General features: G+C 25.7%; 4 protein-coding genes across 9 annotated transcripts; 1 reads left to right on the top strand and 3 right to left on the bottom strand.

Moving 5' to 3' along the window:
- Window positions 1-120: 120 nt before the first annotated feature.
- On the bottom strand, window positions 121-4,442 carry LOC126903545 (ribonuclease P protein subunit p29). Of its 3 annotated transcripts, none has more exons than XM_050681740.1 (6): window positions 4,053-4,442; window positions 1,495-1,525; window positions 1,153-1,301; window positions 881-1,083; window positions 449-636; window positions 121-385 (listed from the first exon to the last, which is right to left on the bottom strand). In XM_050681740.1, exons 1-6 carry the CDS (start codon window positions 4,059-4,061, stop codon window positions 249-251), a joined length of 717 nt encoding a protein of 238 aa, XP_050537697.1. In that variant the 5' UTR covers window positions 4,062-4,442; the 3' UTR covers window positions 121-248. The 3 variants fall into 3 exon arrangements, with proteins under 3 accessions (XP_050537697.1, XP_050537699.1, XP_050537698.1); XM_050681742.1 differs by lacking the exon at window positions 4,053-4,442 and adding an exon at window positions 3,502-3,997; XM_050681741.1 differs by lacking the exon at window positions 4,053-4,442 and adding an exon at window positions 3,013-3,997.
- A 2,545-nt stretch (window positions 4,443-6,987) lies between these two features.
- Window positions 6,988-9,204, bottom strand: LOC126903547 (uncharacterized). Of its 4 annotated transcripts, none has more exons than XM_050681744.1 (2): window positions 9,083-9,204; window positions 6,988-8,243 (listed from the first exon to the last, which is right to left on the bottom strand). In XM_050681744.1, exons 1-2 carry the CDS (start codon window positions 9,187-9,189, stop codon window positions 7,688-7,690), a joined length of 663 nt encoding a protein of 220 aa, XP_050537701.1. In that variant the 5' UTR covers window positions 9,190-9,204; the 3' UTR covers window positions 6,988-7,687. The 4 variants fall into 4 exon arrangements, with proteins under 4 accessions (XP_050537701.1, XP_050537703.1, XP_050537704.1 ...); XM_050681746.1 differs by having other exon boundaries at window positions 9,068-9,194; XM_050681747.1 differs by lacking the exon at window positions 9,083-9,204 and adding an exon at window positions 8,742-8,916.
- A 3,679-nt stretch (window positions 9,205-12,883) lies between these two features.
- LOC126903539 (1-acyl-sn-glycerol-3-phosphate acyltransferase delta-like) lies at window positions 12,884-19,962 on the bottom strand. Its single transcript, XM_050681730.1, has 7 exons — window positions 19,587-19,962; window positions 18,283-18,455; window positions 16,142-16,303; window positions 15,850-16,040; window positions 15,476-15,617; window positions 13,914-14,133; window positions 12,884-13,064 (listed from the first exon to the last, which is right to left on the bottom strand). Exons 1-7 carry the CDS (start codon window positions 19,762-19,764, stop codon window positions 12,976-12,978), a joined length of 1,155 nt encoding a protein of 384 aa, XP_050537687.1. The 5' UTR covers window positions 19,765-19,962; the 3' UTR covers window positions 12,884-12,975.
- A 1,736-nt stretch (window positions 19,963-21,698) lies between these two features.
- LOC126903549 (SH3 domain-binding glutamic acid-rich protein homolog) lies at window positions 21,699-26,167 on the top strand. The gene is made up of 6 exons (XM_050681748.1): window positions 21,699-21,980; window positions 22,042-22,227; window positions 23,952-24,068; window positions 24,482-24,522; window positions 24,983-25,082; window positions 25,576-26,167. The coding sequence occupies exons 1-6, from the start codon at window positions 21,936-21,938 to the stop codon at window positions 25,708-25,710; spliced, it is 624 nt and encodes a 207-aa protein (XP_050537705.1). The 5' UTR covers window positions 21,699-21,935; the 3' UTR covers window positions 25,711-26,167.
- The last annotated feature ends 99 nt before the right edge of the window (window positions 26,168-26,266 follow it).

A 26,266-nucleotide genomic window follows, 5' to 3' on the forward strand; every position in this document is an offset into this window, starting at 1 on the left:
TTGATTTAAAGCCATAATTCAGCAACCTAAAATAATTAATTTGGAACCTTTGATTATGAAAGAATAACATGAAGCCAACTTATTGTCTTTTTAATTGACCAGTTGGTTAAATCAATGAAATTTTATCACAAAAATAATAATTTGGTTTATTATTTCAAGTTTTATTTATAAATAAATTCTTTAAAAAATGTATTCCAACACTTTCACATTAAAAATAATTTTTATCATATGTTAATTCAAAATATTTATCAGATCTGTAAAAGTAAATTGTCTTTTAACTTTTTTTTTGATCGGTCTTTTGAACGTGTTATGAAATGTTGTCCATATATATGAAAAAGGAACCCTTCAAGTTCTATTTCATAAATACAGCCTTTTTTTGAAACAGCTTAAATAAATTTAAAAAAATATTAGTAAATGATAACATGATAAAAAAATTTATTGTGCTAACTTTTAAGTTTATCATCTGATCCAACAATTTGAAAAGTATACTTTGTTTCTAAAACAATAACACCGGAAACTCCAATATATGAACAACATTTGGAGCTTATTATTTTAATAAGGGCTCCATGGAAATCACATTTGTATAAACTTGTTGCTAATTGTTCCCAGTGTTTACCCTGTGGTGTACCATTCCATCTAAAAATATTTATATTTATATCTTAAATTTTTTATGAATGCATTTTTTTTTTTAATAAGTGTTACAGAAATTCAAAATTGATAATTTTTTTTATTAAAAATAATATAAAGTAGATTAATAAAAAATCATCTAAGAATATTATGAAAAGTTTTTATTTATAACATAAATTAAACAATAAAGAAACTAAATTTTTCTCATTGTGATTTAATTATTATACAATAAACATTTTTAAAGTGTTTTTACCCTCTTGCTTGTAAATCTTTGAAATTTATGACATGTTTTATATAAGAAATCCACAGTTCATTTAATTTTAAAGCATCTCTATAAGACAGAACATCTTTGGGAGGTTTATTCAATCCTAGTACATGCTTCAATTGATTTTTTGTATTACTGTTAAATTTAATCACTGATTTTTTTTTATGTGAGTAATTTCCTAGCCAATAAGCCTAAAATAATACAAAATAAATGTAGTTATTATTTGAAAAAAATTACTTATGAAATTATGAACTATTTACTCTTTTCAGTTCAACATCAATTTCTCCATTAGAGACTTTTATTGGCAAAAGTTGACGTGCTAATTGGTTTAATGATAAAGGATTTTTAACTTGAAGTACTGATGCTGCTTGAAATGTTGATTTACTAGTCTTATGATAAATATTTTTTGCTATAATAAATGTGAAAATACTTAAAAATAAATTATTATAAATTAATATAGTGAAAAAATAAGAATTAAAAATCAAATTGTAGGCAATATAATATTAAATTAAGTTAATTAATGATTCAAAAAATATTTTATATAACAATAAGAATCATGTAATTTTATTTAACTTAAAATTTTCTTACATTATTATACTCACCCATTTTTTTTTTCAAAAAAACTTTTTGTACCTAAAAAAAATTGTCTATTGAATTAAACTTAGTTCAATAATTATTAATTATATTTTAATTTAAAAAAAAAATTTGGATATTATTTAAATAATATTATGTAGTGATGAGAAGAGGGTGTTAACGAGCGATGATGTGAAAAAAGGTGGAGAGTATTCTAAAAAATTACTGAATGAGCAATAAGGTGGTTAAGGAATCTTTTTAATAAGATCTTGTTAGGGTAAAAAAGTGTGAGAAGAGTAACAGAAGGTTTTAGGGTAAAAGTAGGAGTACACCAAGGTTCTGTTTTAATCACTTATTTTCTATAATGATGGATGAAATTGTTAGAGAAATACAAGAGGTTTCGGGGTGCATGTTGTTTGCTGACTATACAGTATTAATAGGAGAAAATAGTGAAGAAATTAATCATAGTCTAGAGGTGTGGAAATCAGCATTTGAAGGAAATGCATTAAGAACAAGTAGGAGTAAGACAGAGTATATAGAGTATGACAAAGGAGAGTACAAGATAGATGAAATGAGGAAATCAAAGACAATAAGCGAGGACATGACAGGAGAGATTGAAAGTTTTAAAAATTTAGGATTAATTGTGCAAAAGAACAGAGGTATTGACAAGAATATACTACATAGAATTAAGTGTGGGTGGGTGAAGTAGAGAGAAGAGTCTGGTGTATTATGTAATAAGAGAATTCCAATGAGGCTGAAAGGTATGTTCTATAAGACTGTAACAAGACAATTTATGATATATGGTTCAGTGTTGGGCGGTTCACAAGAGATTAGAGAAGAGAATGAGTATAGCAGCGATGAGAATGTTTAGATGGATGAGTGGAGTGACTAGAAATGATAGGATAAGGAACAAACATATAAGAGACAGTATAGGTGTAGCGTCAATCTTGGATAAGATGAGAGAAAATAGACTTAGATGGTTTGGTCATGTTATGAGGAAAGAGGAATCGGAAACTGTAAGAACAGTTATGGAAATGAATTTTGAGGGGAGAATAGGTAAAGGAAGACCAAAAAAGAGAAGGAGGGATGTAATCAAATGTGATAAAAGGGCTATTGATGTAAGTGTAGATGATTTAGAAGATTGTGTCAAGTGGAAGTTTAGATTAAGGGTGGCCGACCCCAAGTAGCTGGGATTAAGGCAAGGAAGAAGAAGAAGAATTAATTCCTTTAGTGCTCTTAGTAGGACAATATCAGCTTAGTTACAAATTAATAAATATAACTTGATCACATATATACATGATAGTAAATATTATAATGTGATGGTATGAAATTATTTGTTATAAAATCAGTAAGTAAATTTTAAAAAAATAACATTTAAATATTATACATAGCAGTTTATGTTTTAAGAACTATTATAAGTTAATATGATTCTGAATGTATCAAATAAATTCCAAAATAGAAAATAAAAAAACCTTTTTTATGTTGTAAATTGTTTAACTCATTAAAGGATAAATATACTTATTTAACATTTATAAAATATTACTTACTTAGAATTTTGTAATAGAAATATGAATTTTAAATTTATTTTTACAGATTTAATGAGAACTTATAAATCTATGTTCCAAATATTTATTAGAAATATGTCAATAAGTTTTATTTATTTTGTATAACTTAAACGTTAGTATTATTTTTTTCAATTAAATTATTAATTAATAAACATATTTAAATTATTTAATATCATTAAATTCTTTCATTTATTTAACATCTTTAATTCTAAATAATAAAATTGGCTACATCTATAGGTGTAAAATTCTACATGTATGAAGATCTAACCATTACTACTAATTTACTATTATAATACCGACATTGATATGTGACAGCGACGAAATTATTTTAAAAAATGCAATAACCCGATATTAACGTGATAACAGAGATAAGCATGTGCACTTAGATGCGCTTTGATAGTAGGCAAATCCATTTAAAATCGTGTAGGTAAGATATCTTTCGTCAATTATTGGTTCGACTTGATACATCACCTCTTTGACGAAAATAAGTGTGCCTGGTCTTCCCAACCATGACCTGCCTCAACGCTGTCGCTGTAGCGCAGGTTACGTTCAGGGGATCCCCGTATTTGTAGACTGTTCCCCAACATTTTGGGTACTCCCTGTCCACGATCGTGCACTTTCAGACCGACCGTCCGGACGCATCAATTGCGCCGATTTGTACCAGGGTCTCAGCACCGCAGCAACAATTTTACTCGTTGTATACTGTATACGTGCTTACATGCTGTTCCCTATTGACCCACTTGTTTTTTTTTTGCATCAAACTTATTAATCATTTCATTTCAGTAATTAGTAATAGGTTGTTATGTTAAGTTGAGTTTATTATTAAATTTAATACTAATTAATAACAAACAATTAATTTGCGTCGTTACTAGAAAAATATAGCAATTTAAACACTTTATTTTTAAATTCAGAACTAATTTTTTTAGAACTGACAAAATGATTAATAATTAGTAATAAAATATACTTATTATTTAAAATATTGTCATATGACCGAACAACGTAGCGTTAGCAGATGTACTAACCATTTGCATCGTTCGGGTGCACTGCAGTCGTCCGTTGTAATACACATGCACCGTTACCGCCCTAGTTGACTTTCACCTACAGACCATTTTCAAAAACATACTTGAACTATATTCAATAAAATTTAGATAAAGTTTAAATAATTCTACAAAATCATATTTTAAAAATAGTGCTGTGACTAAATGCTGCTTTCGAAATTTGAATTAAATTATATTGTTGTATACAAAAACTTTTAGACTTATATAAAAAATTTTCTTTAAACGTTAAAGAAAATAAAAACATTCAAATAATTGTATTAGGCAATTACAAAAACTGTTCAGCCATATTTTATTAACTTAATGATAACTAAATGCACACGCGTCATTCTGAATGCGTTGCAGTTTTCTACAACCATTTGTCGTTTACCAACTAGATTTTTATAACTATATAAACAGTATAAACGCATTCTATATGCAGAGAAGGGAAAACTGCGTAAATTTTTTCAGGGTCACATGACGCATTATTGCATTCATTTTTTATTTATTATAGTTGGTAAAGCTATCATTCTATAATATTCAATCCTATTATTATTTAAAATGTTATCGAATACTTGATTACATACTATTCATATATAGTACATTGTACATAAAATAATAAAATGTAGAAATTCAATGGTTCCTGAAAAAACGCTATAGATATATTATATTGTATCAAACATAATCAGTCTTATTGTAAAAGCCAGGAAGGAGTGAATATAGTCATTCCAGACAATTTTTTTGTCATTTCTAACAAAAAAATTTCCTTATAATGTATTTTTTTAAAGTGATGTATTTAACCCTTTTTAAACGACACCACTATTTTTTTTCTACTAACGGTCCTTGGATGTAATCTAAAAATCTAAATTTCGAATTTTTACTTTAGTTATTCAAATAAACACTATAGAAAAAAATGTACTATGATATGATTAGAACTTCGAGTTTTACAACTATATTGTAATTAACTTTTTTTTTTTTATTTAAATTACATATCAAGATGTTTAACTCGACTAATGTACAACCAAAATTATACGCCATGACACAGCTGAATTCTTTAAGTTCTCCGGAACGGCACACTGCTCGTGTGTAAGATATTTCATAAATAATTTATAATCAATTAATTTAAAAAATAAAAATAATAAGTTAAAAAGTAGATAAGATTCACAGAACAAAAAATAATATTCTTGTTCGTGAATACGTGGCACTCAAACATATTTGTCCTCTGTAGTGTATTTACGGTTGGGAAATCCTTGGATCCTAACTCATGCAATCATAAAATATAGATAGTGAGGGGAATAAGTGAGAGAATCTCCCTTCTACTTAAGTTCTGAAAGCCAGTTGGCAGAGATCAAAAGTAGTAGGCAGGAAAAAAATGTTTTAAATTTAAAAAAGCTACCCGCCTCAAAGAATTACATGATTTTTTTGTTCATCAATTCTAATAATGATCTTTCATTAATTTAAAAATAATGGTATAATATAAATCCTCACCAAACTAACTTGGTGACTAACTCCCCAACCCTTTCTGAAAGGGTCAGAGAGAGCCATGGTTATCCCTTTACAAATGTAACTTACTACGTTACTGATATCCTCCAAAATTGATTTTCCAAAACAAATGTCGGAGTGGTTAATGATCGGTCCAAAAATTCAAAGTATAAACTACTTTGATTTATTACTAGTTGCTCCTATCATTTTTGTTATTTAATATATTAAAATACAAGCAGTGGCTCCCAGAGAAGTTTACTAACTTTACGGTCTTCCAGTCTGTTTGAAAAATGTATCAATAAGATGGAAGCTATCTATTTAAATGTCAAATTTATTATATTTCCACAGCACAATCAAAATTTTAGGTAATTCACAAACATTGTAACATGAGTTATTATTTAAAGTAATTGTTTATTTTTATATACATAAATAAGTATCAAAACTCATTTAAAGTAAATAGGTACATTATAGGCGCAACTAGTATGAGAGGGGCTAGAGGGAGCTTAACCCCCTAACATTTTAATTCCTAATCTAAGGGTACTAAAAGTTTAATTCATAAATAAATACATATAATCACTTAATCATTAAGTTAAATTTTCAAAAGATTATATATTTAAAAAATATTTATGGTCTTGATACAATTTTTGTTTGGAATACATGATAATATAAGATTATGTTATAATATAAATTATAATGAAAATATAATCTTTGCCAGTTATAAACAAAGGTTATTATCATTACTCTTTAATACCATTAATTTTAAAAATAATAAAATTAGAATTTCACATTATTCATAAAAATTAATTGTAAGGAAAAAATTTACAACATTAAATTTAAAAAACTTAATCTTCATTTTAAATAAAATTTACGTATTTCTAAGTCTAATCTTAGAAATGACAATATTTCAATAAAATAGTTTTAAAAAAAAATGTATAGGGGATAGGGGCGCAAAAAAGACAAATGAAAACAATTGTTTTTCATTACATTTCATGTAAATTACAGTAATTTTTAACTATACTCTCTTATGATGTATTTATGGAGTATTTAAATATTTAACCAATAAAAAATTAGTAGCACTGATAGTTTTTAATAGCATAATAGATTGAAAAAATTTACTTTTTGTTTTTGCAATTATAATATTTATGTATAAGAATAAAACGTAAAAATATTTCAATTGATAGTAAAATAGTGTTTTATAAATTGAATTTCAGTGAGCCACAATGAGACATTTAAATTTTTTTCTATCATAAATAAATCTAATTAAAAATTTTAATTAGAATTTATCAACTATTTTTTTTACAACTTTCAATAAAAAAATCACTTAGTTTCAAATAGAGCACTTCGAAAATAAATGTATCATTGTGTCTTCTTCTTTCCTTATTCATTAAAATTTAGAAAAATATAATAAAATATAAATATATATAGTAAATATATAATAAAGTTATAAAAATTATAATTCAGGTTTATTTTGAAATATAAAACAAAAAATTTAAAACATTTCATCATAACCTTAATACTATTTTCAAGTATTACCTAGCTATTTATCTAACTTCCTTAAAATAGTACACATACAAATTGTCCCACAAAATTTTAACCACTTTAATAAATTTTGATTCAGTAAATATATTTTGTACTTATCCTAACATTATACATTATTTTTTAATTTTTTATTGGAAGCAAATTAAAAATAATAATAATAATATAATGCAAAATTTTTAGTGGATCAAAGTTATTAAAGATGTTACAACTAGATGGGACACCGTACAACAAGATTCTTAATTTAAGACACATATTTTTAACAAATCAACAAATAAAAAAATTAATATTACATGAGAAATTTAGAAAACAACAATATAATATAGATTGTAAAAAAAATTATTAATGGAAATAGTTATAATTAGATATACCAATTTTTTATATTTGTATATAACCTAATAGAACTTATAGTACACAAAATTATTGATTTTTTAATTTTTCATCCCTACACATAGAGGAAGTCAAATAATATTTTCATTTAGATTATAAAAAATACAATAATTTTGTAGAAAAATTAATTAATTATATACTCATAAATTAGTCAATTATCATTATACATGAATAGTAAAGTTATAATTGAAATAGAATATGAAATTTTAATAAAATTAGTCTATTGATTTTAAATTTGATATTATATCATGACCAACTAAATTAAAAAGTTTACAAAGCCATTGATTTTTTTGATCAATGAAAACTTCAATAGGTAATAATTTTTTATTAATTTGAAACTGTTTTAAAAGAATTCCGGATATTATATCGGTTAAAGGGAACCAAAGAATATGACTGACTCTAAATGTTCCTTTATCTGTAATGATTCTAACTGGAGTTACTTGGTCATCAAAAGTATAATCTTGTAAAGGGTCTGTAGCCACTGGATACTCATTGGGATAAAACGCACGAAAATCTCCATACTTTATAAGACCAAGATGTTTTCTTTCCATAAAATCAAAATTCATTCCCCCTAATTTTATTATTGACACAGTTTCTCCATAAGGAATAATACTCAAATTTTGATAATCTCGAACAATTTCAGGAACAGTTTGTTTTTCAAGCATAGAATTAATTTTGACAGCTTCTTCAGAAGGAATTATACCAAATTTACGATTCATATTAATAATATATTGCCTTGAAACTTCAATAATTTTCTTTGTACTGTGGATTCTGTATATATAAGTTGAATTTTTAATTAATCATAGTATATTTATATATAGAATATCATTAAAGCAAATATATTTTTATATCAATCAAGCAGCAATTTATCTTAATAAATTTTGTTATTAAAAAATATATAATGCGATTTTTAGGTTTAGTAAATAGATCTGTAGCGCCGTTTGTGAAATATTAAAATACTATATACTAACCAATATTTCTAAATATGTTAACTATAATTTTTTAGTTATTATTTACAAGCAAGTTTTATAAAATTTGAATCAATTTAAAAATTGAGTGCTAAGCATCAATTTTAAAAAAACTAGAAAAATTAAAGCTCATTGTTCTCAATATAACTATATGATAAAATATATAGATATAAAAGAATTCTTCCTAATAAAAATTAATTTATATTTTTTGATTGATGCAACAGTTTTTTTGATAATGAATTATGAAATCATGGAAGAAACAATTATTATTATACTACAGGTTTATGAAAAAATTACTTACATTATTGTTATATTATTAAAACATTAATCCAGTTTATTTTAATTAGGTTTCTATTAATTTTATTGTTAGAAATGTGATTAATCGTTCATTCCAATCACGAACTAAAATATTATGTAATAATATTTTATCTTAGTTTGTGATTTTATGGACTACTAAATGTACAAAATAAATCACTATAAACGTTAAAAAATATGGATATATATATTTTAGATAGTGGTTTATGTGTATAAATGATTTACAGACGACATCTTTTAACATTGATTAGACGTTTATACCATTAAAGATTTTTGATTACTGCGATTATCTGTAGATTGTTTTTAACATACTTGTATTAGTTTCACCTGTATGTATGTATGTTTGTAACTCTCCACGAGCCACGTGTTATTATTCCCGTGTATCCCGTCGTGAGACTAGACTGTCGTAACGCATTCACCTCACCCCACGCCATGCTCACAACAAGACGGCAACACTATACTGCCGTGCTAAGCAAAAACAGGATAACTCCAAAATTAAAAAAAAATTTTTTTTTGTTTCTATAGGTAAATTTAGTGGTTTTACGCCGATTTTTGATGTAAAAATAGCATATTTCCTATTAAAACCCATCTTAAATTGAAATATAAAATAAATATAGTTTAAAAAGCGAAAACAGAGTAAATCCAAATACTAAACAAAAACTTGGTATATTACATCAAAAATAATGGAGTTACCGTCTTTTGACTTATGTTCATACATTGGGAAAAAAGCGTATTTTGATTTACTGTTAAAAATGTTTTTTTGCGTTCCTGAAAAATCACGTTGACTGGAGTTATCCTTTTTTCGCTTAGCACGGCAGTATACCTGTATAAATTTATTTTTGGTTATCGTACCCATACATGCGTGCGTCATCAATATTATATATATATAAACAAATTTTTATTTTTACTGACCAATACCATCCGCGTGCCATACGGCTTACGCGTATATTCCTACCGCCGTTTATACCTCAAGCCGGATTCCCACGACTGGTGTACTTGCCAAATATTTGTCACTTGTGTATACTTGTCAAGCCGTCGGAACACTATACTTGTACAATTATTGGTCACTTGTCAGTTTCCCGCAGATTGTCGGTAAATGTAACACAAGTCAAAGGAATTAATGGCTTGACAAGTTTACACTTGTAGTTCACTAGTGCACACTTGAGTACTTGACAAATACTTTACAATATTTGATTTTAGGGTGGCTTTCGGTAACACAATTTTTTCTTCCCCACCCACCTATATTTGTACAGTACAGCGGTGGTTTATGTTGGCCTAATTAGTTGATTTAATTTAATAGATAAGTAAAACTATTTTATAGTATAATTGTAAATATAATTTAATAGTTAAGGTTGATTACATAATGTATTAATTATATAACTTATTAATTTATGAATATTAAGTATAAAATAAATATTATTGGATAGTTTAATATTTTACTAAAATGTTTATATTTGTAAAATTCTGCTTCATTTTTGCAAGTAAAAAATTATATACGGGTGCGTAGCTGAAACACTATTAGTTTTACTCTGTCGTATTTTTTTTCTTTAATTTTTATGGAAACTAACCTCAAATTTGCTTTAATTGCCAATGTTGTTGGATACCGAAAACAAGATTAATACAGTTTAGTACTGAAAAATATTTTATAGTAATAGCATTTTCTATTTTATAAAGTTATATTAGAACTAATATATATATTTTTTTCTATGTAGCGTTTTGTATTCAGACAGAATTGTTTATTTGGCCTTAAATTTAAATTCAAATTCTCTTGTATAATTTATTATTATTATATTTTTTATTAACTACAAAAATGTCATTATTATTTTTTTTTTGTAACTGTTTATGTTATTAATGATTTTTACTGTACTTATAAATATTTTAATTGTAAAAGGGTTAACACCCGTATATTATACATAAATAAATAAATAAACTATGTGTGTAAAAATAGTTTTATTTCAAACTTCGAAGGCTATAATTAAATAAAAATGAATTAATCGCCCAATTTTTGTTTTTGCAACCAACACTGCTCATCGAAATTAAGTAAACTGATAACTCTTGACGTTTATATCAGAAGTATCACCTGTAAGTAATCATAATAAGAATGCAAGCTAAAAATGAATATAGGTAGTAAATAAATAAAAGGCTTTACTAGAAATGCCAAATTACTAAAAAAAGTAAATAAGTGTATGATATAAATTNCTAAAAAAAGTAAATAAGTGTATTAATGATATAAAATGAATGCATTTCGCTATCAAAATTCTATTTTGAAGTGGTGGCTGTTCAATTGTTTGGTCAAGTTTAGTAAAACCTTCATCTTATTTTACGGTAACATTTTTACATTTTTTTTTTTGTATTTTTTTTTCAATTAATTGTTTGTACTTTAAGTACTCTCCACACATAATTATGTATGAAGCATAAATAGCCATTTTAATTAACTTAAGGTTAATTAGATAAATAAAAACTAAAAATTATAGTTAAAGTTAAAGAACTATTTTAACTAAAAAAAAAAATAATCTAAAAAGTATCAAAACTAGCAATACTAAAAAATGTATTTTAAATCACTCACTGAAACGTCCAAAAACTGCAGCGCTAAAAAAGCAAATGATACATGACTTAATATTTTTCAGGTCCCACCCCCAATACAATTATTTGGCATTTGATCCAGTCGTAGGAATAGTATACTTGGCTTTTATTTATTACTTGTACAAGTGTACAAGTACTGGTATACTTGTCAAGTATATCAATCATGGGAACGCTCTCCACTTGTTAATAATTAGATGATTTGGCAAGTATACAATTATTGGTGTACTTGGCNTTTGATCCAGTCGTAGGAATAGTATACTTGGCTTTTATTTATTACTTGTACAAGTGTACAAGTACACCATTCGTGGGAATCCGGCTTCACGTATAACATTAGTCCGACCCGCCCGCCAACAAAACACGGCTATACCTAGTGCATGATACGTTTACGTACTTAAGTCGCTTTACTTGTATATATATATTCTAATTACTATTAAAATTTATATATTAACACGCTTTATTCTTATTAAGAGATATAAAGTATTCATTCCGATTACAGGGATGATTTCCGTATTGTCATTTTTCGTCACTACCTCCATGNGGATGATTTCCGTATTGTCATTTTTCGTCACTACGTTCCAGGAGTGAGTAATTTGCGCGCCTGCTGCTTTCCTTGAATATGGTAGCCATTTCTCTGATCCCTCTCCGGAATCGAACTCTGATTTCCCGTTACCCGTAACAACCAAGATATTGATAGTAACTACTATCATAACATGAAACTAAAAAGTGAAAAATAACTTTTAAAATAAGCTTAAAATAATTATAAACGAAAAATACTAGTATTATTGTGATAAAAGCGTGGGTGCTTTGTGCATTATTTTTCGTATATTGAGCGCCCGACGCTTTTAACACAATAATACTAGTATTTTTCGTTCATTATTATTTTAAGCTTAATTTAAAAATTATTTTTAACTTTTTAGTTCGATGTGCTTCAAAAGCGTGTTTTTTTAATTTTTTAAACTATATTTATTTATTATCATTTTAATGTTTAATAATCGTGGATATTAGCAATATTTTATGTGATTTCTCAATATTTAAACCTATTATAAATATTACATAGTCTATTGCATAAACAATAAAAGTTTACAGGTGAATTAATTTTACATTTAATAGACGTGGATCAACGACAATTATCATTCTAATATACAGACATCTCCTAGATTATTATTAATAATCATATTTACGTTAATTACACGTGAATATTAGCACATTTTTTATTTATACATTAAGTGGTTATTTAATACATAAATACGTGTGTTAAAAATCTAAATATTATGTGATCTATTACGTACTCTATATTTATTAATGAATTAAATATTATGTACAACATAATAGTACAGATTTAACTTTTACAGAGGCTTAAGTCCCGATTTTTATTTATGTTAAAAATGAACGCGATTTAAGGACTTTTTTCTCCCCTCAGATTTTAACTATATTTTAGGTATTTTCTTAAATATATTTGTTGATAAATATCCTGTTATAGAGATTAGAAAATTGACTTATGTACTAAGTTGTATATACTGTATAATAATATAAGGAATATTTATGTAAAAAACTGTGTATATTTTTCTAGAATTATAAAATAATCATAACGATAACGATCAAAATAATAAATACATTTGTTAGCAAAAATTTTCAAATTATTTAGATTTATTTTTTAATTTTCCATCTTCAGACGATGAAGCCTTGATTTCTGAGACACTAATCCACCATTTAAAAATCATGTAAACTGTAAACATTTTTTTTCATTTTCATTAGTATACATTTTTAAAATAAAAAAACAAATATTTAGTAAAATCTAGAAAGTTAATAATGTTATGTTGTTTTTACAAAGGTGAGGTCGAAGAAACGATAGCAATAGGTAATCCGTGGTCACGTAAATAATTAATTGTGTTGTCAAAACATTAAAAAATAGATCTGATAGTTACCACTTTAATTTTGCTTCCAAAAAGTGGTTTTAAAGTTTTATCACAAATATTTCATGAATACTCACGATTAGGAAACCTTTTACAAGATAAGTATATTTTATTATGTTTCACTTTGTTTTTAATTTAAATAATGAGCAAGTTATAACGATTACAAATCTATACAGCAAATTAGATAACATTAGTTAACAAAAAAATTAGTCATGAATTTTTAAAACATTTTAAAATTAGAGTCATTGTCATTAGAATAGACTTGTAGTCTATCCTAATCTATCTTTTGATTTATTTTTAATTTAAAAACATATTTACACTTATTTTAAAAACGTAAAATTTTGGTATTTTGTAGCTTACATGTTATTGCTTTATTAGTTATTGCAAGATTTTTTGACTAACAGTTTATTAGAAATTTAAGTTTATGCTAAGGTGGCTGTAATTCCCCCATTTTTCACTAATACTCTACCAGAAATTCTATTACTAGTGTTGTAATTATTATTTAAATGAGAAAATTACTTTATAAACTCTAAAAAATGCGATTGAAAGAATAGATGGACAACAAAAATTATTATACTTTTAGCGTAGTAAATTATTATAACTTTTAATTAAAATTAATAGATAAAAAAATCACATTATATGTTTTTTTCTTGAAAACTTACGTCCGCAAAATATAAATAATAACACTCCTAAAAATATGAACTTTCCGAAAATCATAAAATTGCACAATAATTTGGCTAATGGCACTAATACTACAACAGCCCAAAATATAAAGTTAACTAAAGATGAGTATTTTCGTTTGCTTTTAAATTTTTCTAATGGTTCCACTCCGCTTTCTTTGAACCAGTCACCGGTTTTAATAAAACTATCCATAAGTTTGTCCTAAAATCAGAAAACCAAAAATGTGTATTTACAAGTGGGTTTTTATGAAATTTGTATAAGAAATAGTTGAGATAAGTAAATGATATCTGACAGTGATTAAAATTAATGTTATAAAAAATGCTTCCAAAAAATCTGTAGATAGTGTTTGATTTTTAGAAGGAATTTTTAAATTATTCCAAGATAAACATTAACTGCTATTTCCTTATTTATACCCTGTTACAAGTTTTATTATTAACTATTAACATATTGATAGTATATTATTGTAATTTTTACGGAGAAATTATAAAAAATTTAGATAAAGTTACATATTTTGTAACTATTATGCAAACTTATATCAAAATTGTAATTATGAATTTATCATAATTACAATAAATAATTAATAGTAGTAAGTCACCTTTCTTAATTCGATTATTCTGACTTTCGCGGGTTAATTATTATTTCAGTTATGAAATTAAAATTGTAGTTAACCATAAGTTATTGGTATCTATAAACATTTTTCATGGAAAGGGCAGTCTTTTCCTTTTTATTATACTTAGATTAAAATTAAGAGTTGTAAAAATTCTCCTTAACATTATTTATAGCTAACATTTTAATTTTTATTATAATATTTATTTGTAAAAGAGGGCGTTACTATGGGTATGCTTACTTATTTAATTATACTGTTTGAACAATAATATAGGCATATATTATTGATGTGAAAAATTATGATAACATGAAAAAAAGTGATTTATTACACAAAAATATAATTATTTGTTTAAATTCGGGGGTCGTTATATATAAAAGAAAACTCAAGGGGACAATTTTTTTTTTAACTTATAGTATATAATACAAAATTTATTTTAATTTATGTTTGAAGCTCGGAGTATTTGCGGAACATTTTTAAACTTATAATAAGTAAAATTTTCATGCAAAAGTTGCTATTTTCAGTCACCTTGTGGCATGTTAAGGGTCAAATTAAAAAAAATAATATATCTAATAAAAAGAAAATATCTAAATATTTATAAAAAAAATTGTTTTGATTCATCCATTATTAAAAAAAACTATGATAGATTTAAGGAAAAAATATAGAAATTTACTGATCTAAAAAATTGTAATTTTAGGGTATTTCGCCAATTTTTAGGAACAAGGGAAATTATTTCAATTTTTTAGGGTAATCTTTAACTAGAAACCATTTGTGAAATATCGTTAAACAAAATCGGTTAGATGAAAGTTGAAAAAAGAGGCGACAGATAAAAAAAAAAAGAAAGAATACCACGTGGTAAAACTAATATCTTCTCAGCTACGCATCGAAGCTAAAGGACCTCTTAAATAATAAACCTTTTTAAAATAGAGTATGTTTTACTTTTTTTACAAACAAGTTATTCATCCAATTGTCACAGTCTTTTACTTCTTTGGGAATTTGTTCAATGGATATTCTCTCCATATAAACATGTACTTCTAACTTTTGTGAGTTTAATAGGTTGAACATGGATGGCTTTAAATCACTGTAATGGTCAAAAAAAAAATATTATTTTACAGACATGTACTTAGTTGTATAAAATTGTTTATTATGATAAAATTTAGTTCATTATTTTTTTTGATAGTTTAAGTATCAAATATATTGTTATATTACAAAATATTTTTTATAAATGCTACAAAAAACTTCATTTATTTATTGTATTCGAAGAAACAATCTCTACAAAATAAATTTACAATAAGTTAATTAAATTTTGTCACCCTTTATATGCGACTTGAAAGTTATAAACTGCTGGCAAATTATGTCTTATATTAGGAAGTCCCAATGAAAATCCTTTTGTTCTTGGTAATAAATGGTGCTTAAGTTCTGGAAAGCCTTTAGATCGGGCAAATTTCATACTTGCCTCATGTTTTTCTGGTGTAAACCTTGTTCCTTCTGCGTAGAGTAATAACTAACGTACCAAAAGGAAAGTTTGTACAATTGTATTTGTATATATAATGTATTTGTAAAATACATTATATATCAGAAGTACAGATTATATGTTTAACTTACCCATATTGGATTTTGATATTCGAATAATTTTTTTAAATTAACCTCAATCGTTTGTTTGTCTTTGACTAAATCTCTGGATAAAAACAAGTATTCGCTAAACCACCAACTCCAACCGATAATTGGAATGTACATAAGACTTTTTTTTGCAAAAGCTTTGCAGTTCTTGAAAAATTTAAAATGACGTGAAAAAATATTTTAGCGATAAATTTTTGATGTATATAATAAAACATTAATAAATAAATAAAATTAACCTAATACCATAAAAGTCTTTGAAGAAAATCAGGGGATAAAGAAATTTCAGAAATGATGTTTTCATTATCAACACGAAATAGATTTCGAAACATAGTTATCCCTTGATTTTTTTTTTAATGTTATACGATTTTGGGTTAATTAAATATTTTTTTTAATAAATTGATTATAAGTAATCACTTTTCAATTTTTTTGTCATCTTAATCATTTTTTTTAAGGTTAACTGAATCAATTATTTTTTTAATAGTGAATCATATTTTTTTAAATTTAGAATAGTTATTTATTATAAATAAATAATATTTTTTTATAAGCATAGCAGTGGGGTAACTATTGGGTAAGTTTAGTAAAATGTACAGTTTTACCAATATTTCCCCAACCTTATTTTACAAGAATTTTTTTGTTAAAACTTGTCAATATTTAGATACACTGAAGCCTCCTTTCAATTGATCCTCTATTAGACAGAAACCTCTTTTTAATGAAAATATTCCATGGTTTCGGTTTTTTTATAGATTGAAATTAACCTTTATTAAGCGGAAACGTCCTTTTAACGGTAAAAAGTTTGGTTTGCAGCGTTTCCATTGAAAGGAGGTTTTACTGTATTTGTATTTACAAAAAAGTCATAATTTATAAAGAGGTTTGAGAAACCTAAAGATCAAGTTGTGATACACGAACTAAATTTTTTTGAAATCGTATCATAAATTACATTTAAAACTATGTTAATCAGGGTGCGATTGAGAAGTAATCGAATTTTGGCTATAACTAATTTTTTATTGAACTTTTTGACAAATACACTTAGTATTCCACAAAATACTTCTCTTGTACTTCGATACACCGAAAGTAGCAGTCTTGCCACTGTTCAAAACATTTTTTGAACGCTTTTTCCGGAATGGCTTTCTGTACGTCGGCTACACTTTTTTGAATGCTCTGAATCGTCTGGAAACGCTTTCCCTTCAGGTTTTTTTTGATGAATGGGAACAATAAGAAGTCCGAAGGAAACACGTTTGTCTGTAGGGGGTTGGAGAAGTATTGAGATTCCATGCTAGGCCAGATAGGAGGTCCAGAGAAATTCTGTGTTAGAGCACACTTAACGCATGTCCAATTCTTCCGTTACAATTTTCTGAAGGCTGAAGTAAGCGAGATTCAACTCTTGACTCATCTTTTGGATGCTTGCCCAATGGTCAAAAAATTTACGGACCCTATCGACGTTTTCGTCAGTTTTACCCTACCACTTATTTTTTTTCAACGCGCAGGAGCGTGAGGCAGAGTAAGTTCGGTTACTTTTCAATCGTATTCAGATATACATATTCATTAACATAGAGGGAGATGCTGATGTAAAAATTCTACTCGTCTTTAGCCCGGAGCTACTGACGTGGTACTAACAAAGTACAGTTGTATTTGAGTTGCCTTTATAGACATAGTTTTCGATACTATCACTTGGTCTTATTTATTTTGTTAATAACTTAACTTATTTTATTCAACAACTTGTTTATCGCCAATTGTCATCATAGCCAATCGATTCCGCCTCAAATAGTATATACTTAGTATATACTACTAATCAACTTTACTAGGATTCAGGTCAAATGTATTGTACATTACATATAAATTATATTTATAGAATATTTAAAATATAACTTTAATTTGTCGTTGACATAACGCAATAGTTTAATGTTATTATATAATCTCTCACAAATAACTTAAGTACACAATTGCCTGTATCTCCTTCAGGTAAATAAAACTGATTTAAGGAGATAGGGACAATAATAACGTTGGGTAGTTTCCAATTCTTGGTTTTAATCAAGATCCCTAAGTATTAATCGGAACCCTAACAGTAATTATCTATAAATTGATAACCTTTTTTTAAAAAAAATATGAAATTATTAAATTGGACGTACTCCCATTATACCAACGCGATCAGAGATACACCACATAGTTAACCAGTCAATTTCGTAGAAATGGTTTAAAACAATAATACCGTTTTCTTTGCCATAATATTTGTCGTAATCTTTTTTGTCAACATAAAAGTAAATATCAGTGCAACTCCACCATTCCAAAAGAAAAACGAAATCTGTAAAATTAATAATTTATTTATACAGTTTTTTCATATGCATGCATTAAGAGATTCTTAAAATCAATTTTTTTACACAGTATATTGAATTATCATTTAAGTTAAAAATAAAGTGTACAAACAAATTCTCTTTTATAAAGAATAGTTAATTGATTAATTTCTAAAATTCCATTGTATTTAAAATTTTGGTATTTATTTTGTCGAGAATATGTTTGTATAGAAAAATCTATAGCCTATGTCATTCTGTGTAACAATTTATTGATAAAATATTTAATTTTTGTGATTTGAAAAAATTGGTAAACGACACCCTTTTTTGTACTTTTCTGAGACCCATCTATGCATACGTATGATTCAATTCCAGGACATGATGTATAGAGAAATTTTAAGTTTACTCTTATAAAAGTGACCTGAGTCTTATGAACAAAATTAATTATCGCGTGTTACTTATTTGACATTTAATTTTTGGAATTTATAATAATTTATAATAGAAAAAAACTTTGTTATTGGAAAAAGAACTTGTATGATTCTACTTAACAGCTTTATAAGAGAGCATCTGTATACCTAGGTTTCTCAACAACTGGACTTAAAAAACTGTAAATATAACAAATTACTAGTGGTGGCTCGTGGGTGTTGGTGCTGGGGATGCGACTTTAAGTATAATACCGCTAGTCGTAGGTATAAAAAATTGTCAAATTAAATATAACAAAATAAAACGCATATTATTTTCTTTAAGGTCGCAGTAGAAAATAGAAATGAAAATAATAATATTAGCGATTGTACTATTTTAACAACCGATAACGACAAGCAGTTCATTCTAAAAATGAATTACCAATATAGTAGTATGAACGCTTCCGGTCGTCCAAACACTACTCGTGTGTGTATGCGTGCCTGCATTACTGAGGGAAACAACTCTTATGATCGCACACGACAAATGTATTATAACTATTTTACTATTTAAAAATGTTTATTTTTAATAAAAATGTAGAATTAAAAATATACAATTTATTTTAGTAGGGGTGCGATTGTCCCGTCGTTCAAGCCACGAGCCGCAAATGCAAATTACTGTATTCATTTAAATATTTAATCAGGAAATAATTAAAATATAACATTAAATAAATTATCAATATTTACCTAATGATATTATTTGCGATAGGAAAAAATGTATGTGTCTAAATAATTCCTTATTAAAAGGCCACAACAGGAGACATAACAATCCTTCCAATGTGTTCGCAATCAACCCAGAAACAATGAATTTTAACACGAATAATGTGTGTGTTATTGGTGATGATTTAATTTTTGACAAATCCATATTTTTCTTTTTATTAGCACGTATAGTTTGCAATAAGTACACACTACACTACACTCTGATTAAGTCTAAACATAATTATGACTAAATGAAAAAAATATCGAGTTAAAGTTTTATCATAAAATAAAAACATTTTAAATATAATTATGGATTTGTTTCCATTGTACAAAGTCATACAAGGTTAATTTGATCAAATCGTCAAACAATTTATCTCATAATTTTGTAAATGACACCGCTCATATTAATATGAACATTGCTCTTTCCAGAAAAAGTATTTTTTCTTAATTATTAACTTTATTGATAACACATTAATTAATTGTTATTTTGATACAATAAATACTATTATCTTTGATTTTATCAATAATTTGACTAATTGGAACTAAATTCATCACTAATTGGTGATTATTTAATCTTCTGAAGTATTAAAATGATTAGATTACTTATGGTATTATTACTACCTTTTTTAAACCTACAAAGTATGTTTTTGTGATTAATAGCTGATCATTATGCAGTTACATTACTAAGTTATTATACGAAAAATGAATATTCGACCTCATTGTAATTATTAAGATCCGGATTTTTATGAAAGTGCATATTCTTCAATAATCTAAATAGAATAATTTTTACTAAAAATGTTGGCGGTTCGTAATGTATAGATTCTAAATATAATTAATTTTTTTCCATAGATTTTATATTTTACATACAAATTTTCCAATATTTTTTGCGTCAAATACATTTTAAAAATGTTTTTAACACCCTCAGAAATATTGATATAGTATATGAACCAATATTCCATAGTGTAAATAGGATTTAATCTTAGAATGCTTTTATAAAATAAAATATTTTCACTATTAACTGTTGTGTTGGGTGGTAAAGTATTTTACAACTATTTTTCATAGTATTTTTATTGCAATTAACAGTAAATTATTTACATTGGTTGTCCTTTAAAATAAAAATTAAATATGTGTCATAAAATGGTCAGGTTAGAAAAATATTTTTTAAATAAAAAAACAATATGTTCGTAATTATAAAATATAAAATATTGTAAGAAATAAGATAAAATTTAAAATTACTTATATTATATTAAGTAATATGATAATCAATTCTTTGAATATAAGAATGATAATATAAAGACCCGGTTTATGCCTTTTTATTATGTACAACCAATTATTACGTTAACACCTGATTACAAGGATTATGCAGCGATTCATCACTAATGTTTGAAATATTTTGTTATAGAGAATCGAATATTTGTTTTTAAAAATTTTACTTTTTTATTATCTGTCAGCCAACCAGAAAAGATTGGCAGTATTAACCCTTTAGCGATTTATGCGTAATTTCTCTAATCCGCAAAATATTTGTTTTTTTTATAATAATTTAAGATTTAAAAATACTCTGAAAATTCATTAATGTTTTATTTACACATAATAATTTATATCGATTTATTATTTTATTTGTTTATTTGAGAGTTTTTAGATTATTTATAACAATACAAGAAAAAAAAATTAAGCACTTATAAATATGGTAATTTAAAATTAAAATAATAATTTTACAAAATTAGGAAAAAATGAAACAATATTTTTTAGGAGTTGTTCCAATTCAATTTTTACGGTACACAATTTACACATGTTATAGAAATATATCTATACCTACATTGTAGCCAAACTAAATATACAAACAATATTTTATATTGTTATGTTGCAAAGAATTTAATTATTAATAATAATTTAATTTTGCAAGTAATTTATAAATAACTACATATTAAAACAAACAAAATTATAATTTTTGTAACTTTTTTATATTGTATAGCTTATACAGTTGTAAAAATTACATTTTCTTTAATTTCTAAAAATAAACAATCATTCATTAAGGTCTACAGTGGTAGACCCTTAGGACTAATATACATTAGATTAAATGTCTGTGACATTGTCATGGTTGGACAGATACATGTCGGCTAGTTTTGAGCGAGATGAAGCGAGATACTATCATTCTTTCTTTCTTTTAAGTTAAATTGATAACGTGCTTTGAATTTCTGACTTATAAGTCATTCTTTGAACGTTTGGTACACTATACATGTGTGACACAAATATACTTCCATTAACAATTTATTCTCTAAGAATCTGAAATTTTGTTCGATAATTCTCCTCTTACGTTTTTTAAATTTTCATTTAAATATGGTGGTCAAAGTATATATATCTGGTATATCTGGCAACAAAGAGGTAAATAACTTTATTGGTAATGTAATGAAATGAGATACTATCAAACATTTAAATGTTATAGGTAAAAAAACGCCAACAGAGAGTTACCATGATATTGGATAGTAAAAACATAGAGTACAATTTAGTAGATATTACAGAACCTGGGAGAGAAAATGATAAGGTCTACATGCAAACTAACAGTAAAACCAAAGATGGTTCAAAAAATGCATTACCTCCTCAAATATTCAAAAATGATATTTATTGTGGAGTAAGTATTTACCTAAGTTATTTTTAAAATAATTTAAAGATAATGATTGCATATTGCATCTACCTATGATATTTTTTGGGATGAACACACATTTGTTGTAAGCATGTGATAATATCTTATACTTTTATTTGTTGTATTTTACATCTTTAATTTATCATAAACAATAATTTTGGATAAAACTAATACGAAACCATAATAGTAACAATTATGTTTATTATCAAAGATCCAACCAGGTTTAATGAATAAAACCTAAATGCCTAAAATATTTTATTTAATNCCCCCCCACCTTTAGAGTAAATACTATTAATAGTATTTCGATCATTACGATATATCAAATAATCAGACATCCCTAATTCATTATTACTAATGTCAGAGGTTAGCCATGTTTCAGTTAAAATGAAATAATCATAGTAATTTAAAGTAACAAAATTTAAACGATAAATAGATAATTTAGTTTTTAACCCACGGACGTTCTGATAATACCCGGAGAGAGTATTACATTTTTTTGTACAATTATAATTATTTTTAATATAAGAAGAATTTGATATATTACATGACATGTTAGAGTGATATGAACTTGAGCCGCGAATTAGTTTTTTTGAGCTAAAGATGGTGAACCACGAGAATACTTGATGAACCAATTACCATTGTTTGAACTGTTTCTTCTATCACGTTCGGCTTTTAACGAACGTAGGAATTTCATTTGGTACAAAGTAAGATCTGTAGTAATCCATGCGTTTCTCCATGATGGATCAGATGATAGCGACTTTTTTGATTTTAAAACATCTAAGACAGACTTAGTACTATCAAATGTTATTCTTATCGGTCTTGGTTTAGCAGATTGTTTGCCGAGACGGGTGACCGCGGATATATTAGCATCCAAATTTAACTTTATAATAAGCTCCTTAGCAAGCGAATCAATATTACTAACCGATTCCTCTATGTTAAATAACATTATATTACGAGATTTGCTGTCTCTTTCATGGATTTCACGAATAATGTCAACCCCAGAAAAATCATTAGGAGCATAATCAGATGTAATAAAATTTTTAGACTTTTTAAGGGAATCGATGTCTTTTTTTAAATCTTCATTCTCTTTCTTCAGAGAAACTATCTCTGAAGAAAGGTCATCCAATCTAGACAAGATTGATGTAGAGGTGTTTTCTTGCGTCAGTAATTTAGTATTAATAGATTGAATATCTTTCCGCATACCAATTAAGGCATTCCAGACATCTGTAAGGGAGATATCTTTTTTGCCTACGAGCGGAGTTGGTTTAGTCGGTGACTTTTGCATAGTTGTTAGATTCTATAAATTCGTTGGAAACAAAATAAACCTCGGCAGTGGTATGTACACTTGAATGGTCAAGGTCCCAATTGATATAAATTTAAAAATTTATTGCCGGTGTCGTGAACGTTATCTAGACGACTAACATATAAGTGCTAGACTTGATGGAAAAATAATAAAACTAAGTTTTATAAGTTTAATAATACTAGTTAAGTTATTTACTATTATAATTTTTATAAATTGACTAAAACATTTTAATCTTATGAAATCTGATCAGATCTTTGATTTGGGAAATTGTGTGTACACATACTTATAATATGAGCTGTTTTATATTTAGTGGACATTTATTTTCTAAAAGTATTTTTGTTTTGTAAAAATTATTGTATTTTTTTTTAATTTTGTGAGTCACTCATTTATGATTAATATATTTTTTTAACAGGATTATGATGATTTTGACATTGCAAATGAAATGGATGAATTAGACAAGTTTTTTGATATTTCCACCAAAAAACAACTTGATGATGTATCTGATGTGAATGATATATCCAATAAAATAGTAATTTTCTATTATAATTTTATTGTTCTAGTTAACAATCCTTATTTAATAGAGCAATAACTACTATGTATGTGTATGAACTTGCACATCAGCTTCACCATAGTATTGGAAGCCTGCTTACATTATGATGACTTTTTTTTTGTTATCTTAAAGAATTCAAACAATTTTTAGGTGTAATTTAATGGTCTATTATTGGGGTACAAAACAAAATATAAAGGGTTTACTTAATCTATTATCAACATAGGACAAAAGCCAAGAAAAAAAAGCTGCTTAATTTTAATTTTTCAGTAAATTGAGTAAAATTATACCTTTTAAAGTATTGAACTACATTTTTAAAATCGAAATTTTATTTGTAACTTTTTATAACTGTTGTTTGAATACTCTTAATGTAATAAAATTTTTTTATTTTGTAGGATGATCTTTTAGAAAATACAAGTAACAATGAAAATGAAAAGTAAGTAAAGTTTATTATTATATTGGTTAGTTAATTGTCATATTTAGGTGTCATCATACGTATAAGGCTTATATTGTTTATTTCATTTATATGTGGCACTTCACTGAAAATGTGAAATCAAGGTAGTGATTGCCACTTATATAATTTAAAATATTATGATGTTTTATTTCAATAGTATTAAAATCTATAGTTTTTGATGGCCTAGTTTGTGTTTTCTTAATAAACCAATAAGGTTTTTTGTTATTACCAACCAAAATTAGAAAAAAAATGAAAATTATATTTATTGATAGTAATATACTATTTAATAAGTTATATTTGAAAATAGGTATTTTTAATGATTAAATTTATTTTTGTTGCTTATTAAAAACAGTTGTAATCCAAAAAGATACGATAAAACTTTTTTCATGAATTTAGAATATAAAGTTGTGACTAAATTTAAATTAACTAGTATTTTTATTAGATCTGTAGAAGAATTCTTAAATGAACTCGAAGAACAGTCAAAGTCTGATGACAATAATATTAATGAAGAAGAAAAAGATTATGAAACGCTTGACACACAGGTGACAAGCAGCTTCTTTAAAAGACATAATAAATTAATACATTTTTTGAATCTTTTTATTAACTTTGATTCAATTAAGTTAATTTTCGTGTATTACTTATTTTTGAATTAAATGATATTTAAGAAAATATAATCTAACTACTTTATAGCATCCTTTAAAATAGTGTAACATGCATGGTGTAAGGTGTGTTTGATGTAGTAAATTATTTTGTTTTGATTAGTAAATCTCAATTATAATACTTTAACTCAGACATTTGAAATGAGTTTAATGTATTTATTTTTTTATATTTGAATGTAAATATAAGCTGGTTATACATTTAATATAATTTTTTTTTACTTTAAGTAAAAATAATCAATAACAATTGGTAATAATTAAACATTTTCCAGAGTTGATCAATTCATTTTTTGTTTTGTTAAATTGTGTATTTGCTTATGATTATATTAATTCAACTTTTATATTTTAGAACAATTTAATAATTTAATATTTATTTCAGAATAAATTGAACTTTACTGATGATAAAGACAAAGAATCCGTCCTACTTCCAGATGACACAAACAATGAAATTTTAAATACTTCAAAAACAAAAGAAGATACAATATCAGAAAATGAAGAAGAAATTGAAGAGTGAGAAATAATTTATTACCTAAGATGTATTTAAGTAACTGTACAAAATTTCAATCCCATCATGCTGCCTTATTCTAACAAGTTATATTTATTAATGTTTATCTGAGTTAATTTATTTTGTATTTTATAATTTAATTTTTTTTAACAATATTTATTATCTAATTACCAACACATAATTTAATATATTATTTATTTATTAAGAATTATTGGAAGAATTAAACTCATAAATTACCTTCACTATGCTTGAATGATTATAGAATTTATTTATAAATAATATGCCCATGACTCTAGTACATATAAATAGTATTTATTAAATTTATATTTTCATGTACAAGAGTTTTAACCCTACGCATTATGCTTAGCAAATATTGTTTATTTTATTATTAGACCTATTGTATAAGATAACAATTGTATGATTTATAATGTTAATACTTTCAATATACAAATATTACTTATAATGATGTTATTGTACAATTTTCATTGCTACTAATTAAATTTTAGCTTCGATGCGAAGCGGAGAAGGTATTAATTTTACTATGATGTGTTTTTTTTTTTTTTTT

Source organism: Daktulosphaira vitifoliae, unplaced genomic scaffold, assembly GCF_025091365.1.
Source record: "Daktulosphaira vitifoliae isolate Bord-2020 unplaced genomic scaffold, ASM2509136v1 Scaffold_4, whole genome shotgun sequence".
Classification (NCBI taxonomy): domain Eukaryota; kingdom Metazoa; phylum Arthropoda; class Insecta; order Hemiptera; family Phylloxeridae; genus Daktulosphaira; species Daktulosphaira vitifoliae.

Coding starts and splice junctions, on each gene's coding strand:
- LOC126903545 (XM_050681740.1), bottom strand. Junction 1,302..1,494: donor TTTTTTGAAAAAAAAAATGG/GTGAGTATAATA, acceptor CATTTATTATAG/CAAAAAATATTTATCATAAG. Junction 1,084..1,152: donor TTGATGTTGAACTGAAAAGA/GTAAATAGTTCA, acceptor GTATTATTTTAG/GCTTATTGGCTAGGAAATTA.
- LOC126903547 (XM_050681744.1), bottom strand. CDS start 9,189: ATGGCGTGGGGTGAGGTGAATGCGTTACGACAGTCTAGTCTCACGACG. Junction 8,244..9,082: donor ACAAACATACATACATACAG/GTGAAACTAATA, acceptor TTATATATACAG/AATCCACAGTACAAAGAAAA.
- LOC126903539 (XM_050681730.1), bottom strand. CDS start 19,764: ATGGATTTGTCAAAAATTAAATCATCACCAATAACACACACATTATTC. Junction 16,041..16,141: donor AATATCAAAATCCAATATGG/GTAAGTTAAACA, acceptor TTGGTACGTTAG/TTATTACTCTACGCAGAAGG. Junction 14,134..15,475: donor ATAACTTGTTTGTAAAAAAA/GTAAAACATACT, acceptor TTCTGATTTTAG/GACAAACTTATGGATAGTTT.
- LOC126903549 (XM_050681748.1), top strand. CDS start 21,936: ATGGTGGTCAAAGTATATATATCTGGTATATCTGGCAACAAAGAG. Junction 24,069..24,481: donor ATGATATATCCAATAAAATA/GTAATTTTCTAT, acceptor TTTATTTTGTAG/GATGATCTTTTAGAAAATAC. Junction 24,523..24,982: donor AGTAACAATGAAAATGAAAA/GTAAGTAAAGTT, acceptor TATTTTTATTAG/ATCTGTAGAAGAATTCTTAA.